The sequence below is a fragment of the Petaurus breviceps genome, unplaced genomic scaffold (assembly GCF_028583685.1).
Source record: "Petaurus breviceps papuanus isolate PSGF00001 unplaced genomic scaffold, PetGlider_PUasm1.0 189, whole genome shotgun sequence".
NCBI lineage: Eukaryota > Metazoa > Chordata > Mammalia > Diprotodontia > Petauridae > Petaurus > Petaurus breviceps.
In genome coordinates, this window is record NW_027185809.1 from 9,114,832 (window position 1) to 9,133,774 (window position 18,943).

An 18,943-nucleotide genomic window follows, 5' to 3' on the forward strand; every position below is an offset into this window, starting at 1 on the left:
TCATATTAAATTGAAAAGCTTTTGTACAAACAAGATCAATATAACCAAGATTAGAAGGAAAGCAGAAAGCTGGGAAACATGTTTTTTTAGCAAGTGTCTTTCTGATAAAGATTGCATTTCTCAAATATATAGAGAAATGAGTCAAATTTATGAGATTACAAGTCCTTTCCCAATTGATAAATGGTCAAAGGATATGAACAGACAGTTTTCAAATAAATAAATAAATAAACATAGGGGCGGCCAGGTAGCACAGCGAGTAAGAGCACCGGCTCCAGTGTCGGGATGACCTGGATCAAATCTGGGCTCAGATACTCAGCACCACACCCAGAAATAACTGGCCGTGTAACCTTGAGCAAGTTACTTAACCCCAATTACTTAAAAAAAAATTCTCTTGATATGTAATTGTGCGGAAAAATAAAATACTATTCAAAACAAAAAAGAAAAAAGAAAGAAAGAAACAACTTTGAAGGTCATAGGAATCATGATCAATATCCTTCACAATTGCAGAGGATGGCAAAATATGCTATCCATATAGAAAGGTGATGAATTTATGTCAAAAATAAAAAAGAATAAAAATTATAGAAACTTTTCCTGAACTCAATGAAAGTATCTATCTTAATTCTAGAGCTAATATAATATGAAGTGGAGAAATATTAGGAACATTACCGTTAAAAATAAAAATAAGAATGGTCACTTTTACCAGACTAATATATCATGGAAATCTAAGCAATTTCAATAATTGGAGGAATTAACAATTGAAAGGAAAAATAAAAATGTCATTAATTAGAATATACTGACAAAATTCAATTGTCTCAACCAAAGAAAATTAATGGAGATAATAAACAATTATAGCAGGTGACAGGTTACATAATTAACTATAAAACATATTATTCTAATTTACTAACATTACAGAAAAGAACATTTCGTGAAATGTATGCTTCATTTATAATAGGAACCTTCGAATAGTTGAACATTAATTTACATAACACAACAAGGATGATCAGGGACGATATGATATATTGGGGCACCTCCAGTGAAACAGTACATACTGTCAAGGGTGTATGAATGTTCGTGGAAGAGCAGTACCTCTAGTGCGAGGGCTATTGCATGAGCCCTTTGCAGAGCTGTTTTCCACCTTTGGTGTCCACATGATTCACCCAACTCTCATTTGTGGCTCCAAGAAGCTGTAGGATGTGCAGCAGTCATACCATAGTGGAAACATTTTGGCAGATTGGCTAAACCACATTGAGAGTAACCAATGCATCTCAAATTCATCAATGATTTAGTGGCATGTGTGAAAACTTCCCCCCAGGGCAGGTTACAATAATTTGTTCCAACGGTCATGAAGGCAGCTGAAGCAGGCACTGGGGAGCACTGAAAGCTTGATTAGACATCAAAGATGCCAAGGTGATCCATTGATTGCATCCTGAATCATAGCCAGTCATCTTGACTTTTGTCTTGCCACTGGACTCCAATGCTCTGGAAGAGAGAATGAAGCCAACAACTTCTAGCAACTCTGCCTCACTGAAATCCACTACACGTGTGAGAAAAAAGACATTCATACCATTTTAATATTTTTACTTTTCTCAAACTCCTTTCTCAAAAGGCAAGTACAAATACACTGGGAGCTGAATCACAACTCTGCACACAGATAGCCCAGGCCATAGGATCATCTTCTCACGGGATTTGAGTAGCAGGGGGATTCAGCCATCATCTGGGTGTCTGAGTGACCATTTTTTAAAGAACTGCATTGTAGACCTCCTACCATGAGGAAGGGGCTAGAAAAGATGCCTTAAAAATGATCTACTTAGTAATTTTAAATAGCAAATAAAAAAATCTTAGGCTAGTTAGCTAGCTAATCTAATATTAATGGGCCTTTAAAGAACAATTTTATAGGGGTGGAGCCAAGATGGAAGAACAGAAGCAGTAACTTTCTAAGCTCCTCCATGAATCCCATTACTAAACTTTAAAACTTGAATCTGAACGGATTTTAGAGTGTCAGAATCCAGTGGGAGACAGAGCATAGCAGAATCCAGTGCAGGAAAGTGCCCACCTGGGTCGGGGTGGGGGGAGCGTGGAGCACACAGGGGCTGCACCAGCTGGGACTAGAGAGCAGACTACAGCAGAGTGAGAAAGAGCCCCAGCCAGCAGACTCACCCAAGCCAGGGGTGATTCCCAGCCGTCTCACCAGCATTTCAACACAGGACAGGAGGATCCTTTGGAACTTAGTTAGAGAAAGCTCAGGGCCCCCAGCAGAGACAGCAGCTTCTCCTGGAGCTATCAGCCCACAGCCTGGAAGTTTAAAAATCACCTGCTGGATTTTCTAGGGGCCAGGATGGGAAAGTAAACTCTGGCTGCCCCCATTCCCCATCCCTGACCAAGAAAACCTAGAGATAAATGTCCCACCCAGAGTAAAATCCTGAAATAGCAGAAATAGCCTCAGTCTTAGGAGTCAACGAGAAATGGTATAACTGAGGCAATAAGGAGTCTGAAGAGAAGAGCAGGAAGGGTCCCAAAAAGCCCCACATCACCTGACCAGCAAAAGCCTGCCTGAGCTGTAGCCAAGGGTCATGGAGGCAGAAATCTGAAGGAGCCAGACCACCCCTTCCCCACATATTACTCTGTGAGCCTCAGGGTAACTCAGGAGAAACATTGAGAATTCTGGCCTTGCTCTCAATCTAGACACCCAGAGGCTACAGCACACAAAGCCAACAACCAAGCATCTAGCTCCCAGCCTGAGAAACTTGGGTCAGAGCTCTCTGTACTCCTGGAGTAGAAATACACTTTAAAGGACATGAAATAGTCAATTAAAATGGGCTAGAAGCAACTTGCAAAGGCATGACCAAAGACAATAGAATCCTATTATTCTGAAGTGGAAGAATCACTTTCAGGAAACACCACGGACTCTGTGTCCACACCTGAGACCATAGATGCAAATATGAACTGGTCTCAAGCCCAAAAAGCAATCTTGGAGGAGCTCAAGAAAGATTTAAAAGCCAAATTAGGGAGGTAGAAGATAAATTAATATCTACAGTGACCAAACTGGGAAAAACTCTCATTGAAGAAGAAACAAAACCTTATAAAGCAAAATTAGTGAATTGGAGAAAATACCTCCCTAAAAAAGGACCTTCAAAAACTAACCAAAGAGAATAATTCAATAAAAATTAGAATCAGTCGAATTGAAGCTCAGGATTCTATGATGCACTTTGCAAAAGTCAATCAAACAAAACATGAAGATTGAAAAATTGGAAGAAAGTGTAAAATATCTCACTGGAAAAACAATTGACCTAGAGAGCAGATCAAGGAGAGATAATTTAAAAATTATTTGTCTACTGGAAAGCCATGATGAAAAAAGTAGCCTGGAAAACATCCTCCAAGAGACTGTCAAAGAAAACTGTTCTGACTACCTAGTATCAGAAAGTAAAATAGTTATTGAAAGAATTCAAGGGTCGACTCCTGAAAGAGATCCCACATTGAAAACTCCAAGAGATATAGTAGCCAAATTCCAGAATTACAAGATAAAGGAGAAAATATTGCAAGCAGTGAAAAAGAACCAGTTCAGATATCATGGAACTGCAGTCAGGAAGAAATATTAAATGCATCCTTCTCAGATCATGATGCAATAAAAATCATATGCAAGAAAGGGCCATGGAAAGATAGACTAAAATGTAACTGGAAATTTAAGAATTTAATCCTAAAGAATGAGTGGATCAAACAGAAATAAGAGAAACAATCAGTAACTTCATTCAAGAGAATGATGATAATGAGACAATGTACCAAAATTTGTGAGATGCAGCAAAGGCAGTTCTTAAGGGAAGTTTTATATCCCTGAGTGCATACGTGAATAAATTAGAAAAAAGGGAAGTCAATGAATTGGGTATGCAATTGAAAAAGCTAGAAAAAGAACAAATTGAAAATCCTCAATTAAATACTAAATTAGAAATACTGAAAACCAAAAGAGAGATTAATAAAATTGTGGTTAAGAAAACTCTTGAATTAATAAATAAAACTAAGGGCTCATTTTATGAAAAAAAAAGAATAAAATTGATAGACCCTTAGTCAATATGATAAAAAAAAGAAAGAAGAAAACCAAATTATGGGTATCAAAAATGAAAAGGGTGAATCTACCTCCAATGAAGAATAATTAGGAATTATTTTTCCCAATTGTAGGCACATAAATTTGACAATTTGAAATGAATATTTAAAAAACTACAAGTTGCCCAGATTAACTGAAGAGGAAATAAATTACTTAAATAACCCCATCTCAGAAAAAAGAAATCAAACAAGCCATCAGTGAATTCCCTAGGAAAAAAATCTCCAGGGTGAGATGAATTTACTAGTGAATTCTATCAAACATTTAAAGAAAAAATGATTCCAACACTACAAACTATTTGGGAAAATTAGTGAAGAAGGAGTCCTACCAAATTCTTTTAATGACACAAATATGGTACTGATACCTAAATCAGGAAGAGATAAAACAGAGAAAGAAAATTATAGAACAATTTCCCTCATGAATATAGATGCAAAAATTTTAAATAAAATATTAGCAAAAAGACTACAGGACCTTATCTCAAGAATAATACACTTTGATCAGGTAAGGTTCATTCCAGGAATGCAAGGATGATTTCATATTAGGAAAACCATCAGTATAATTGATAATATCAACAATAAAACTGTCAGAAACCACATGATTATGTCAATAGATGCAGAAAAGACTTTTGACAAAATACAACATCCATTCCTAAAATAAATGCAGCCTTCCTTAAAATAATAGGTAGCATCTATATAAAGCCTCAGCAAGTATTATATGTAATGAAGATAAGCTAGAAGCATTTCCATTAAGATCAGGGGTGAAACAAAGATGTCCACTATCACCCCTCTTATTCAATCTGGTGCTAGAAATTTTAGCAGTATCGATTGGAGAAGAAAAAGAAATCAAATTAGGCAAAGAAGAGACCAAGCTATCACTCTTTGCAGATGATATGATGATATATTTAGAGAATCCTAGAGAATCAAGTAAAAAACTACTTGAGACAATAAATAAATTTGGCAAAGTTGCAGGATATAAAATAAACCCACATAAATCCTTAGCATTCCTATATATTTCTACCAAAATGCTATAGCAAGAGATAGAAAGAGAAATCCCATTTAAAGTTATTGTAGACATTATAAAATATTAGGGAATCTACCTACCAAAACAAACCCAGGACCTATATGATCACAACTACAAAATATTTTTCATACAAATAAAATCATATCTAAATAACTGGAAAAACATGAATTGCTCATGGCTGGGGCAAGCTAATATAATAAAAATTGCAATTTTACCTAAATTAAATTATATATTTAGTGCCATACCAATTTACAAAAAACACTACTTTACAGAAGTAGAATAAATAGAAACAAAATTCATTTGGAAGAAGAAATGGTCCAGAATATCAAGAGTATTAATGAAAAGAAATGCTAGAGAAGGTGGACTAACTGTACCAGATTTTAATCTGCATTATAAAGAAGCAGTCATCAAAACTACTTGGTACTTGCTGAGGAGTAGAGCAGTGGATCAATGGAATAGATTGGGCACACAAGACTCAGTAGTCAATGCATATAATAATCTGTTGTTTGATAAAACCAAAGACCCCAGTTTTGGGGAGAAGAACTCACTATTTGATAAAAACTGCTGGTAAAACTGGAATGTAGTATGGCAGAATCTGGTCACAGCACTGTGTCTAACACTGTATACCAAAATCAAGTCTAAATGGGAGCATGATCTAGGTATAAAGGCAGATATGGTAAGCAATCTGGGAAAGCAAACAATAGTTTACCTGTCTGATTTATGGATAAGGGAAGATTTTATGATCAAATGAGATAGTCAGCATTATAAAATGATTACATTAAATTGAAAAGTTTCTGTATAAGCAAAGTCAATGTAACCAAGACTAAGAGGGAAGTGGAGGGGGCAGAGTCAAGATGGCGGAGTAGAAACAGGACTTCCACAGGGCTCTGGCTTATACCTCCCTCAATTCATGTAAAGGGGATCTCTGAACAAACTTTGGAGCTACAGAACCCAGAAAATGACACAGAGTAGCTAATCTCCCACTGAGGAAAGCACGGCAGGCAGGCAGGAATTAGCCAGTGCAGAGCTCTGGGAGCCAAACCCAGCCCCACACAAGCTGGAGGTTTTAGCACCAGGGTAGGCCTGACCAACCACCTGCTGGAGGGACTTCAGTTCACCAGCAGATGTGGAGGTTTCCAGAATTATCAACACATGATTCTAATGACAAAGTGAGAGGTAAGTGCAGGGTGGACTTTGGGATCCAGTAGTTGGGAGTGAGGTCAGCCTTTGTCCCCAGAGTGAGAAGCCACTGAGGTGTCACGGCCATGCAGCCGCCCCCATGTGGCAGCTTCAACTCCTGGCCTGCAGAGTGTAGGGGGACCAAGTGACCAGTCTGAGGGGTATTTGTTCTTGCTATAACCTTCTTGAATCTGGATTGAGGTCTAGGGTGGAGGTTCTGTGGGACCAGGTGGCCAGAGTGTATGGAGGCTTCAGAGAGGGCACCCAACTAATACCTTTGGCAGCTGAGAAAACCCCAGCATTTGGGATGAAGTTCCCCTGTCTGGTGGCAGAGTCATACTGTGGCAAAAAGCCCAGGGGTCAAGTGACTGTGGGGCAACATGAGCAGGCAAAGGAAGCAAAATCAACAGAGTACCCAAACTTTGCACTCCTATTTTGGTGACAAAAGGATCAAAGCATGGAACAGGAGGAAGACAATGAAGTCAGAACTTCCGCACCAAAAGCTTTAAAGAAAAATATGAGGGGCAGCCAGGTAGTGCAGCAAGTAAGAGCACCAGCTCCAGTGTCAGGATGACCTGGAGATCGAATCCTGGGCTCAGACACTTAGCACCCACCCAGAAACACCTGGCTGTATAACCTTGAACAAGTTACTTAACCCCAATTGCTTAGGGGCAGCCAGGTGGCTCAGCGAGTAAGAGCACTGGGTCCAGTGATGGGATGACCTAGAGATCTAATCCCAAGCTCAGACACTCAGCACCACACCCAGAAATAACTGGCCATGTAACCTTGAGCAAGTTACTTAACCCCGATTGCTTAAAAAAAAAAATACAAGCTGATTACAGGTCATAGAGGACCTTAAGAAGGAAATAAGGGAAGTGGAGGGAAATTTGGGAAGAGAAATGAGTATGATGCTAGAAAATAATGAAATAAGAGTCAACAGCCTGACTGAGCAAAATAATACCTTTAAAAATAGACTAACTCAAATGGCAAAAGAAGCTCAAAAAGGCAATGAGGAGAAGAATGCCTTAAAAAGTAGAATTTTCCAGGTGGAAAAAGAATCTCAAAAGCTCACTGAGGAGAATCATTGCTTCAAAATTAGATTGGAGCAAATGGAAGCTAATGCCTTTATAAGAAATCAAGATGCTGTTAAACAGATTCAAACAAATGAAAGAATAGAAGGGAATGTGAAATATCTCATGGGAAAAACCATTGACCTGGAAAACAGATCCAGGAGAGATAATTTAAAGATTATTGGACTACCTGAAAGCCATGATCAGGGAAATAACCTAGAAATCATCTTCCAGGAAGTTCTCAAAGAAAACTGCCCTGATATTTTAGAACCAGAGGGCAAAATAAAGGTTGAAAGAATCCACCAATCACCTCCTGAAAACGATCCCCAAAAGAAAACTCCTAGAATATTATAGCCAGGTTCTGGAATTCCCAGATCAAGGAGAGAATATTACAAGGAGCCAGGAAGAAACAATTTGAATATTGTGGAAACACAATCAGGATAACCCAGGATCTGGCAGCTTCTACAATGAGGGATCGAAGGGCTTGGAATATGATATTCCAGAGGGCAAATAAGCTGGGATTAAAACCAAGAATCACCTACATAGCAAAACTAAGTAACATGTTTTAGGGGAAAATATGGTCATTCAGTGAAATAGAGTACTTTCAAGCATTCTTAATGAAAAAACCATAGTTGAATAGAAAATTTGCCATTCAGATACAAGAAGCAAGAGAAGAATGAGAACGTAAACAGGGAAAAGAAATCATAAGGAACTTATCAAGTTGAACTATTTATATTCCTACATGGAAAAAACAATAATTGGAATTTATGAAACTTTTCTCAGTATGAGAATAATTGAAGGGAATAGAAATGTGTGAGTGTGTGTGTGTGTCTCTGTGTGTGTGTGTGTATATATATATTTACATATATATTTATATATGTTTACTGGCATACATACATAGAGGGCACAGGACCAACTTAATAGGAATGGATGATACTTAAAAGGTGAAATTAAGAGTTTAGAGAGGAATATAATGAGAGGAGATGGGGAGAGACAGAATGGGGCAACCTATCTCATATAGAAGAGGCAAAGGAAAATGGTTACAATGGAGGGGAAGAAGAGGAAGGCAAAAGGGAATGGGTCAACCTTATTCTCATTGAATTTGGCTCAGGGAGGGAACGAAATACACACGAAATAGGGTATCTTACCCTACAGGAGAGTAGGGGGGAAGGGGATGAGAGGGAGGATGATGGAAGGGAGGGCAGCCTGGGGGGGTGGGAAGTTGGAAGCACCCACTTTTGAAAAGGGACAGGATCAAAGTAGAGAATAGAACAAGTGGGAGGTGGGATAGGAGGGAGGGAAATATGGTCAGTCTTTTACAATATATCTAATAGGGTAATGTTTTGCATAGCTACACATGTACAACCTATACTGAACTGCTTATCTTCCCAGTAAGGGTGGGTGACAAGCGAGGGAGGGAATGAATCCAGAATTCAAAGTTTTAAAATCAAATATTTAAAAAACATATAAGTATATATATATATGTATATATATACATATATATATATATGATTATTAATACTATTTTATGTGTAATTGGTAAATAAGATATACAGGCACTGGGGCATAGAGGTGCACCATGCCCTACTGGAAAAGTCGAAGGGGTTATGGAAGAAGATAGGGGAGAGTGCAGATTGGAGGAGGGGATATCCTTTGGGACTGCTATTTTTGGGCAGTGGGTAGGGGAAAAATGGGGGAAAATTTTCAAATCTAAACTGTCAGAAATGAATGATGTAAACCAGAAGTTAATAAAGCATTTACAAAAATAAAAAAGGGGAAGTGGAAAATTGGGAAAGATTTTTTTATAACCAGTGTCTTCGATAAAGGACTCATTTCTAAAATATTCAGAGTATTGATTCAAATCTATAAGAATACAAGTCATTCCCCAATTGATAAGTGGTCAAAGGATATGAATCGGCAGTTTTCTGAGGAAGAAATTAAAGATATCTATAAGCATATGAAAAAATGCTCTAAATCACTATTGATTACAGAAATGCAAATCAAAACAACATTGAGGTACCAGATCTCTCCTGTCAGATTGGCTAAGATGACAAAACAAGAAAATGATAAATGCTGGAGAAGATGTGGAAAAATTGGAGCACTAATGCATTGTTGATGGAGTTGTGAACTGATCCAACCATTCTGGAGAGCAATTTGGTAAATAAGTGTATATTCTTTGACCCAGCAATACCACTTCTAGGGTTGTATTTCAAAGAGATCATAGAAGTGGGAAGAGGCCCTGTATATACAAAAATATTTACAGCAGCTCTTTTTGTGGTGGCAAAGAATTAGAAATCAAGGGGATGCCCAGCAATTGGGGAATGGCTAAACAAGTTGTGGTATATGAAGGTAATGAAACACTATTGTGCTATAAGGAATGAGGAGGAGACAGACTTCATAATAACCTGGAGAAACTTACACAAACTGATGTTGAGTGAGTGTAATGGTAATGTAATTTGACCCCTTTTGTTTGGCAAGGAAGCAGGTACTTAGCACTTAGTAACTAATCAAACCTCTGTGAAAGAAACAGAAGTTATGAACTCCTGTTCCTGATGTAACAGGAAGGGTTTGGCTGAAACAAGAAGTAGCTAAAGTGTGTGTATAAGAAAAGCTCCAGAGAGGCACAGTCAGAATTTCTTCAGATAAGATTCTGCTGGCAGAAGTTTTTCTGCTGGACAGAGAGATTCCCTTGGCAGCATCTGGAGGCTGGGCTGCTGCTGTTGGACTGAGAATTGAGAAGAGGAATGAGAATTGAGAACTGAGTCAGAATTTCTTCGAGCATTGTGGAGGTAGAAGAAGTTTCTGAGAGGAGGCAGAAGAAGCTTCTGAGAGGAGGCAGAAGAGGAGCCCAGGAGCCCAGGAGCCCAGGAGCCCCTACCCCCAGACTGGATAAGATGATTCTGATTTTTTGAACGAGCTGCAGAAGACTGAGGAAGCATGACCAGGATGCAGGGACTTTGTCTGTTTGTGGCTTGAATTCCTGGGAGCAGAAATTGTGAAGGATTTGGGATGGACTGGACCCTATGAACTTCAGTGTGGAGCACGACCTACCCAGAGAGCTGGACAACAAATGGGAGCTGTCTGCCATTTAACCCAGGTGGAAGTCTGGTGAATGCTGGTAGAATCTTGAACCATGGAAGGGGATCCAGGGAATCTGAGAACCCATCCCAAGTTAAGATGAAAAGAACTCTCCATGGGTACTGAGTAGTGATGAAATTGTAGTTTACTAGTGACCTGGGGTGGAGGGTTCTGTGTATTTTCTTATGATTGTACTTAGTGATTAATGATACTTAGTAATTGATTGCTGAATAAGTGACTGATTGAGTTAACTTAGTTGCCCCATGAGTGGAAGACTCTGACTATTATACTTTGAGATGATTGTTCTTTGTTCAAAACTTTGTGGCCACTATGGTGGAAACTATGTGTCCATTTTAATGATAAGCTATTGTGAATAGTATATTGTGATTTTTTGTGATAAGTGAATGCTGTACCTTGATTTTCTGGGAATGGTTTCCTTTGATTTGTTATGGAATAAATAGATTGTTCACTATACCATGTAATCAGAACCTTAAAAGCTGTTCACAGTGGCATTCCTCTGGAAAGCTGCTTGTGTGTGGCTTTACAGTGAGAAGAGCAGAAATTTGTACATAATTACAGACACAACGTATGTGTGACGACCAACTTTGATAGACTGGGCGCTTTTCAGCAATGCAAGGTTATAAGACAACTACAAAAGACTCATGATGGAAAGAGATTTCCACATCTAGAGACGGAACTACAGTGTTCAAATGCAGATTGAAGCAAACTGCTGGCTCTCTCTCTTTTCCTTGTTTTGTTTTGTTGCCTCTTTCCCATTGTTCATTTCATCAGTTCTACTCTTTCTTTACAACCTGACTAATGTTTAATGTGAAGGTATTTGCAGATCCTATATTTGATGGCATGCCACCATGTTGGGGGATTGGGGTGAGGAGAGGATGGGGGAGAAAATTTGAAACTCAAGGGAATGTGGAACTGAATCTTATAAACTAAAAGTAAACAAATAAATTAATTTAAAAAAAGGAAAATGATGGGGAAATTCAGAACCTGCTAAAAAAAATGAGAACTCCCCATATTTTGCCAGCAGGATATTTTATTCATCTCTAAGAAGGCAGTGTTTAACTCAATCAAAAATAAAGTACAAGCAAAGCTTAAAGGCATACAGGATCCTTGGCTCAGTAAGAAAGCAGATGAAATTCAGTTTTACACTGACAGTAACAATCCAAAGTGCCGTTCTTATGCCCTGAAGGCTATCTAAGGGTCAAAGATGTGTGGTGATTCTGGAAAGATTAACTGAACACTTCCATAGTGTTCTCAATGGGCCATCATCAACAAATGCTAAAACCATTTATTATATACCTCAGGTGGAAATTGATCTTTCTCTAGTCAAACTTCCAGCTGAATAAAAAATTTCAAATGCCATTAGGCTTTTCTCACGTGGTAAAACCCTTGGTACTGATTATATTTCAGCTGAGATTTACTAAGCAGACAGTCCACTGCTCATCCAAAAGCTGACTGAAATCTTCTATGGCGAAAGGAGGTTATCCCCCAGTAATCCAAGGACATCTCTATTGTCCATCTCTGTAAGGCAAAAGGATATAAGTTGTCCTCTGACAGTCACAGAGATGGTCTCTCTCTTAGTTATTTCCAACAAGATCCTTGCCAGAGTCTTTCTTAACAGTCTGATCCTTCTTTTTGTACAAAAATATTCATAGCAACTCTTTTGGTAGTGGCTTAGAATTGGAAATCAAAGGGATGTTCATCACCTGGGGATGTGGCTGTGGTAGATAAACTGTGGTATATGATTGTAATGGAATATTATTGCACTCTAAGAAATGATTAGCAGGGGGCATGTAGGTGGCACAGTGAATAGAGCACTGCCCCTGGAGTCAGGAGGACCTTTGTTAAAATTTGGCCTTAGACACTTAACACTTACTAGCCATGTGACTTTGGGCAAGTCACTTAACGCCAATTGCCCTCCCTTCCCCCTTCCAGAAAGAAAAAAAAGGAAGAAATGACAAGCAGAATGATTTCAGAAAATTCTGGAAAGACTTACATGAATTTATGGGTAGTGAAGTGAACAGAACAAGAACATTGTATACAGCAACAAGGCAAATGCTCACATGGAAGTCAGAAGAATCAATACAAGAACACTCTTACAGTCTCTCTGAAGAACTTTGGAATCAATTGTGACAAAGGAGACACTGACACATGACCACCCAGCATGGCGTTGTGTTCTATGGGCAAAACACAACTGCTCATTCAATAGCTCAAAAGAAATGTAAGATGTGAAAATTTTGAGACATCTCCACTCCAAATATTCATATGGACTATTTGTGCCCAAACTGTGGTAGAGTCTTCTAAGCTTGTATTGGTGTGATCAGCCACAGTCAGACACAATATACCTTGAACCCAATAGAGTAATGTCATTTTGATTCTCTTCAAGCACGAAGGACAACAATCAATCAACATGCTCTCAAAGATTCTGCTAATCATCCCTACAAGCAATCTATTGGAGAAAATAGATTTTGTATATTGTTCCCTGCTCCCAGTCACAGGGAAACAGGAAAACCAATCAGTTGATAAATGTCTTTTAGCAAGGGGCCAGACCATCTGTCCTTCCACATGGGTCCAAAACATATATGCCTAGCTCCATGAAAGATGCTGCAATCCAGAAGGTGGAGGGATGACCCCAATCATTCCTGTTACACTAGAAATACACATATATTGGAGAGAGGGAACAAGGAAATGCCCTCATCCCCAATCAGTTTGATAAACTTACTGGTCATAAGCCTTTTCCTGGGACGAGAAAAGGTTCAGGAGCATATTCATTTGGTGACTTGTTTAATTAAATTTATTTTTCAAAAATGGCATCTATTCAATTTTATCTCCGCTTCGATAAAAAAAACAAAAACAAAATGTGTCAAATATATATATATATATATATACATATATATGTATATATATATATATAAATATATATTTCAAAAAACGCATCTATACCAAAGAACCTTTGTTGAGAAAATAGATAGCAGTATCTTGTGGTTTTCCAATAAGTACTTACCCTCAGAGTGACTGGTTCTGTATACTTGTTCACCATTTTTCCCTTGTTCAATAGACAGACCACCCTGTAGCAAAGCAGCAATGTGTTCAGACAGAGGACAAGGTATGAGGGATTGGAAGCCTGTGTTGGTAAAGAGTCTCCTTCCTCATGCTATCATTGCTTGGGACAGTGTTGCAGCAAGCACCCCAGTGTCCCCAGGGTGCCTGCTCACACAGGTTCTTGGATCTGCTTTGTTAAAGGAAAGCAACTCAAAATGGGTTAACAAGCTTACTTTAATCAGTCAGACATATATCGTTTACCTTGTTCAGGAGAAAAGGTCAGCACCCTGAACCTCAAAGTACACAGGCATAATTATCAAGACAGAAACATCAAGTAGACAGCTTTCCAAACTGTCCAACCATTACATCCATACCCAGTCAACATCTGGGTTTCCACATTCTGGGTTTTTCAAAGCCGGGGGACTCTCAACAACGGCTTCCCAGAATTCAGATCAAATCACAAAACACTTCTCAAAGTGAGTCCCAAAAACAAAGCTACACATCAGGGCTTATATAGCCTTCTCCTGGCTCAGAGAATGTAACAACCTTATTGACCCACTGGCCAATCAAAAAGTATCTACTGAAAAACAAGCCTCCCTCCCCAGGCTTCTGGTGCACTTTAGCCTAGGGGCAGGGAAGATCTTTAAAATTTACATTCGCATTACAGACAGAAATCCTAAGCATCCTAAGTCATTAATAAAATAGAATACTACAAGGCAAATTAAGATAGACAACCACTAGCCTACATGGAAAAAGCTCTCTGAAATACTAAAACGTTGTTGTGGTTGTTTTAAAGTAAAAATAGAAGAACAGAATAAGTACTAACCATGAGAATATGAGGGTTTAGAAAGTGGTAAAGAATTCTTATGAATGGAAATTGAAAAGGGTCATGAAATTGTATATGTAGCCAACCTTTTGGAGCTCCTTCAAAAGTGCTTGGAAATAGAGCAAAGACAGATTGGACCAGAGTAACCTGAGTGTGGGTAAACTTTTTATCCTACAGTCATCTCCTAAATTCCAAAGTTTATCATGTATTACTTAAGAGCAAATTATTCAGAGTACTGCCAGATGTCAATAAGCTGAACTTTGCCATTCCACATTAAGTAAAGTCAGGTATTACAACTTTCCATTGATAGACACTAGCATTGAGGATCCAGAGGCAGAACCACAAAGCTGGGCAGCAACCATCCAAGAAACAGGAATATTGGTGGCCTAGATTTCCTTCATTCTATGCTATTCTGGGGAGGGTAGAGACCCTCTCACTTATCCGCCCCTTTCTGTTACTTTACCCATATCTAAAGGAGAGTTGACTAGAAGAGGAGATTGCACTTTGTTCCTGACTCCTCTATCCCACTTGTGTCCATAGACTGTGACCACTTTAAAATTGCTATTTATATACACAGTACATGTTTGTTAATGTATCAAAATCTGGATGGTCATTTAGGTATGGGCCAGTTCTGCTCAGTTAAATATCTAGCAGTGAGACTGAGAACTGAGGGGCAAAATGAAGCCTTGGAGAGGAGGGAAGTAGTAGACTTTATGCTAATAGTGATGATGATGGTATTTTTAGAGTGCAAAGCACTTTACATATATATATGTGTGTGTGTGTGTGTGTGTGTGTGTGTGTGTGTGTGTGTGTGTGTATAATTTAATCCTCAAAACAATATGTGAAGTAGGTGCTATTTTTTAACTCATTTAAAGATGAGTAAACTGAGAAAGATAGTTTAAATGATTTGCCCAAAGTCATACAGCTAGTAAGTGCCAGGGACAGGATTTGAATTGAGGTCTTCCTGAAGCCAAGTCAAACTTTCTATTCACTGTACCACTAACCTGCCTTTATAACCCAAGTTAATAATGCTAGAGCAAAATTTTTGCATTTAAGCATCTAAGCATTAAGAGACATGATGGTTTATTTGAGTGAGAAAGAGAGTAATCTTCAAAACCATATTTTCCTAACATGTATGAACTCTAGAGTTAATATTCTGCTTTGAAAGCTTTCACTGGCCTTAAAAGGGGAGACCATGCTTCTAAAAGGAGGTGGCTACTGGAAGACCAAGGGAGAGAGAGACACAGAGAGAGAGAGAGACAGACAGACAGACAGAGAGAGAGAGACAGAGAGAGAGAGAGAGACAGAGACAGAGACAGAGAGACAGAGAGAGAGAGAGACAGAGAGAGAGAGACAGAGACAGAGAGAGAGAGAGACAGAGAGACACAGAGACAGAGACAGAGAGAGAGACAGAGACAGAGAGACAGAGACAGAAAGACGGAAACAGAGTTATAGGAGTATCCACCTTCTGTTCCTGGCTCAATGCAGGATTGTGTTGAACAAACAGTGCTCACCAGTGCCACCTGGCGGAACTTGTGTGTATTTGTATGTATGTATATACACATATACATGAATACTTTCAAATTTAGGGACTTTAAACAAATTAAATATTTGGCAAATAAGATTAATTAAACATTGATATTTAATATTAATCTTATAATCAATTATTTAAAGAGTAGAAGGAAGGATTCTAGGGAAGAGGGGATTATCTTGTGGACCTTTTGTATCAAAGATGACACAAAAGTACTCAGGACTTTTTCTTATATATTTTTCTTTATCTTTATTTTTTTATATAATTAACTTAAAAGCTTCCATGAAAATGGACAGATAACATAAAAAGAATAAAAAAGAGACTGAAACTGAGAACTTTTAAGAAGTTTGGTTTAATTTAATTTAAAAATTGCAGTTTCATTTACCATGATAGTAACAGAATTGCCTTGTTTGTTCCTCATACCCTCTCCTTAATCTTTGGTGGCTCCATTTACAGGCCATATTCAGTTGGGTAGATGAAATTACAGAGGAATGAAGAAGGTATTTTTAATTTTTTAAATATTATTCCCCCCCAATTACATGTAAAAGCAATTTTAATATTTGGGTTTATTTTTAAATTTTGAGTTTCAAATTCTATCCCTCCCTTGCATCCTCCCCTCCCCCCTTTCTGAGGGGGTAAGCAATCAGATACTAGTTATACATGTGCAATGGTATAAAACCTTTCTATATTAGTCGTTTTGTGCAAAAAGATAAGAAAAACAGAGAGAGGAGAGAGTAAGAGGGAGGGAGGAAAGGAGGAAGGAAGGAAGAAAAAGAGAAGAGAGGAAGAAAAAGAAAAAAGAAAGAAAAATAGTGTGCTTCAGTCAATATTCAAACAAGATCAATACCTTTTCTGGAGGTGGATAGAATTTTTTCATCAAAAGTCCTTTGAGATTGTCTCGTATCATTATATTGCTGAGAATAGCCGAGTCATTCACAATTCTTCATCATACAATATTGCTAATAGTGTATACAATGTTCTCTTGATTCTGCTCGTTTCACTTTGTATCTATTCATACATGTCTTTCCAGTTTTTTTTTTTCTGCAATTATTCTGCTTGGGGGTGGAGTCAAGATGGAGGAATAAAAGCAGGAACTTGATTGAGCTCTTCCCCAATCACTTGCAAATCCCTGTAAGAAATGACTCTAAACAAATTTTAGAGCTGCAGAACCCACAAAATGACAGAGTGAAACACACTCCAGCTGAAAGCTGCCTGGCAGGCCAACAGGAAAGGTTTATAACACCTGGGCTGGGAGCAGAACACAGTCCCACATGGGTCACACTATCACAGATGAGGCTGAAACAAGCCTCAGGGGACTGAACCACTGGGAGCTATGGCAGTTTCCAGACTTCCCAACCCACTAATATCAAAGACAAAGTAAAAGGTCAGTGGGGAAACTCTGCTGGATGTCAGTGAGAGAAGGGGGTAGTCGGGCCCAAGCCTCAGGGTGGGGCAGGGGGCAACATGATAGTGTAGGCGGCAGCGACATCATCAGCAATAGTAGCAGTAGCCACTGCTTCTGGAGCTCCAGGCCCACAGATGGTGGGAGGATCAAGCAGCTGATCAGAGTGCAATTGAAGGGATCTCTTTGCTGGCACCGAGGCAGCATTCGCTTGCTTTTCCCTGTTTGGATCTTGATCATAGTCTTGAGTGGCAGTCCTGGGGTGAGGAGGAGCACAGGTGTTGCAGAGCTTGTGTTGGCTATGGAAGAACCTCATAGTTCAGAGGCAGAAAAGAATGCTTGTAGTCACTTACAGATCATACCATGGGCCAGAAGAGGAGTAAACACCTCTCCTTTGATCACATCACCTTAGAAGAACTGGAAATTTACAGTTGTCTAGAAATATTTCTGACAACAGCTGAACAAAACCCCAGAAATTTAGGATACAACACTCTCAACTCTGGAAGCAGAGTCCTACCTTGCAAAGAGCTCAAAAGTCAAGCAATTGGCTGGAAAAAATGAGCAAACAGAGGGGAAAAAATCAAGCTATAGAATCTTTCTTTGGTGACAAAGAAGAACAAATCATACAACCAGAAGAAGACAACAAAGTCGAAAGCCCTGCATCAAAAGCCTAAAAGAAAAATATGAATTGGTCTCAGGCCATGGAGGAGATCAAAAAGGATTTTGAAAGTCAAGTAAGAGAAGTAGAGGAAAAATTGGGAAGAGAAACAAGAGAGATGCAAGAAAATAATGAAAAAAGAGTCAATACATTGCTAAAGGAGACCCAAAAAAGTGCTGAAGAAAATAACATTAAAAAACAGACTATCTCAAATGGCAAAAGAGGTCCAAAAAGCCAATGAGGAGAAGAATGCCTTGAAAAGCAGAATTGACCAAATGGAAAAGGAGGTTCAAATGCTCACTGAATAAAATAATTCTTTCAAAATAAGAATGGTGCAAATAGAAGCTGATGACTTTAGGAGAAATCAAGATATTATAAAACAGATCCAAAAGAATGAAAAGAAGAGAAGACAAAGAGAAACATCTCATTGGAAAAACAATTGACCTGGAAAATAGATCCAGGAGACATAATTTTCGATTGTTGAAATACCTGTAAGCTATGATCAAATAAAAAGCATAGACATCATCTTTCAAGAAATTATCAAGGAAAATTGCCCTGGTGCTCTAGAACCAGAAGGTAAAATAGAAATGGGAAAAAAAATCTATTGATCGACTCTTGAAAAAGATCCCAAAAAGAAAACTTCTAGGAATATTTTAGCCAAATTCTAGAGTTCCCGTGGTAAAGAGAAAATATTGCAAGCAGTCAGAAAGAAACAATTTGTGTACTTTGGAAACACAATCAAGATAACACAAGATCTAACAGCTTCTACCATAAAGGATCAAAGAGATTGGAATATGATATTCTGGAGGTCAAAGGAGCTAGGATTAAAGCCAAGAATCAAGGGACAGCCAGGTGGCGCAGTGAGTAAGAGTGCTGACCCCAGCATCAGGAGACCTGAGATTGGTTCCAGCCTCAGATACTCAGCACCCTCACACACACACACACACACACACACACACACACACACACAGACACACATACAAATAACTGGCCATGTAATGTTGAGCAAGTTACTTAACCCCGATT

General features: G+C 38.6%; 1 protein-coding gene across 1 annotated transcript in view; it reads right to left on the minus strand.

Moving 5' to 3' along the window:
• The window catches only part of LOC138164132 (leukocyte cell-derived chemotaxin-2-like), a 29,434-nt gene extending 12,670 nt beyond the window's left edge, over positions 1–16,764 (minus strand). The window contains exons 1-2 of the mRNA XM_069091723.1: positions 16,705–16,764; positions 13,463–13,526 (exon numbers count right to left, since the gene is read on the minus strand). Coding sequence (XP_068947824.1) covers positions 13,463–13,526; positions 16,705–16,764 — 124 coding nt within the window. The remainder of the gene's footprint in view (positions 1–13,462; positions 13,527–16,704) is intronic.
• Positions 16,765–18,943: the final 2,179 nt, after the last annotated feature.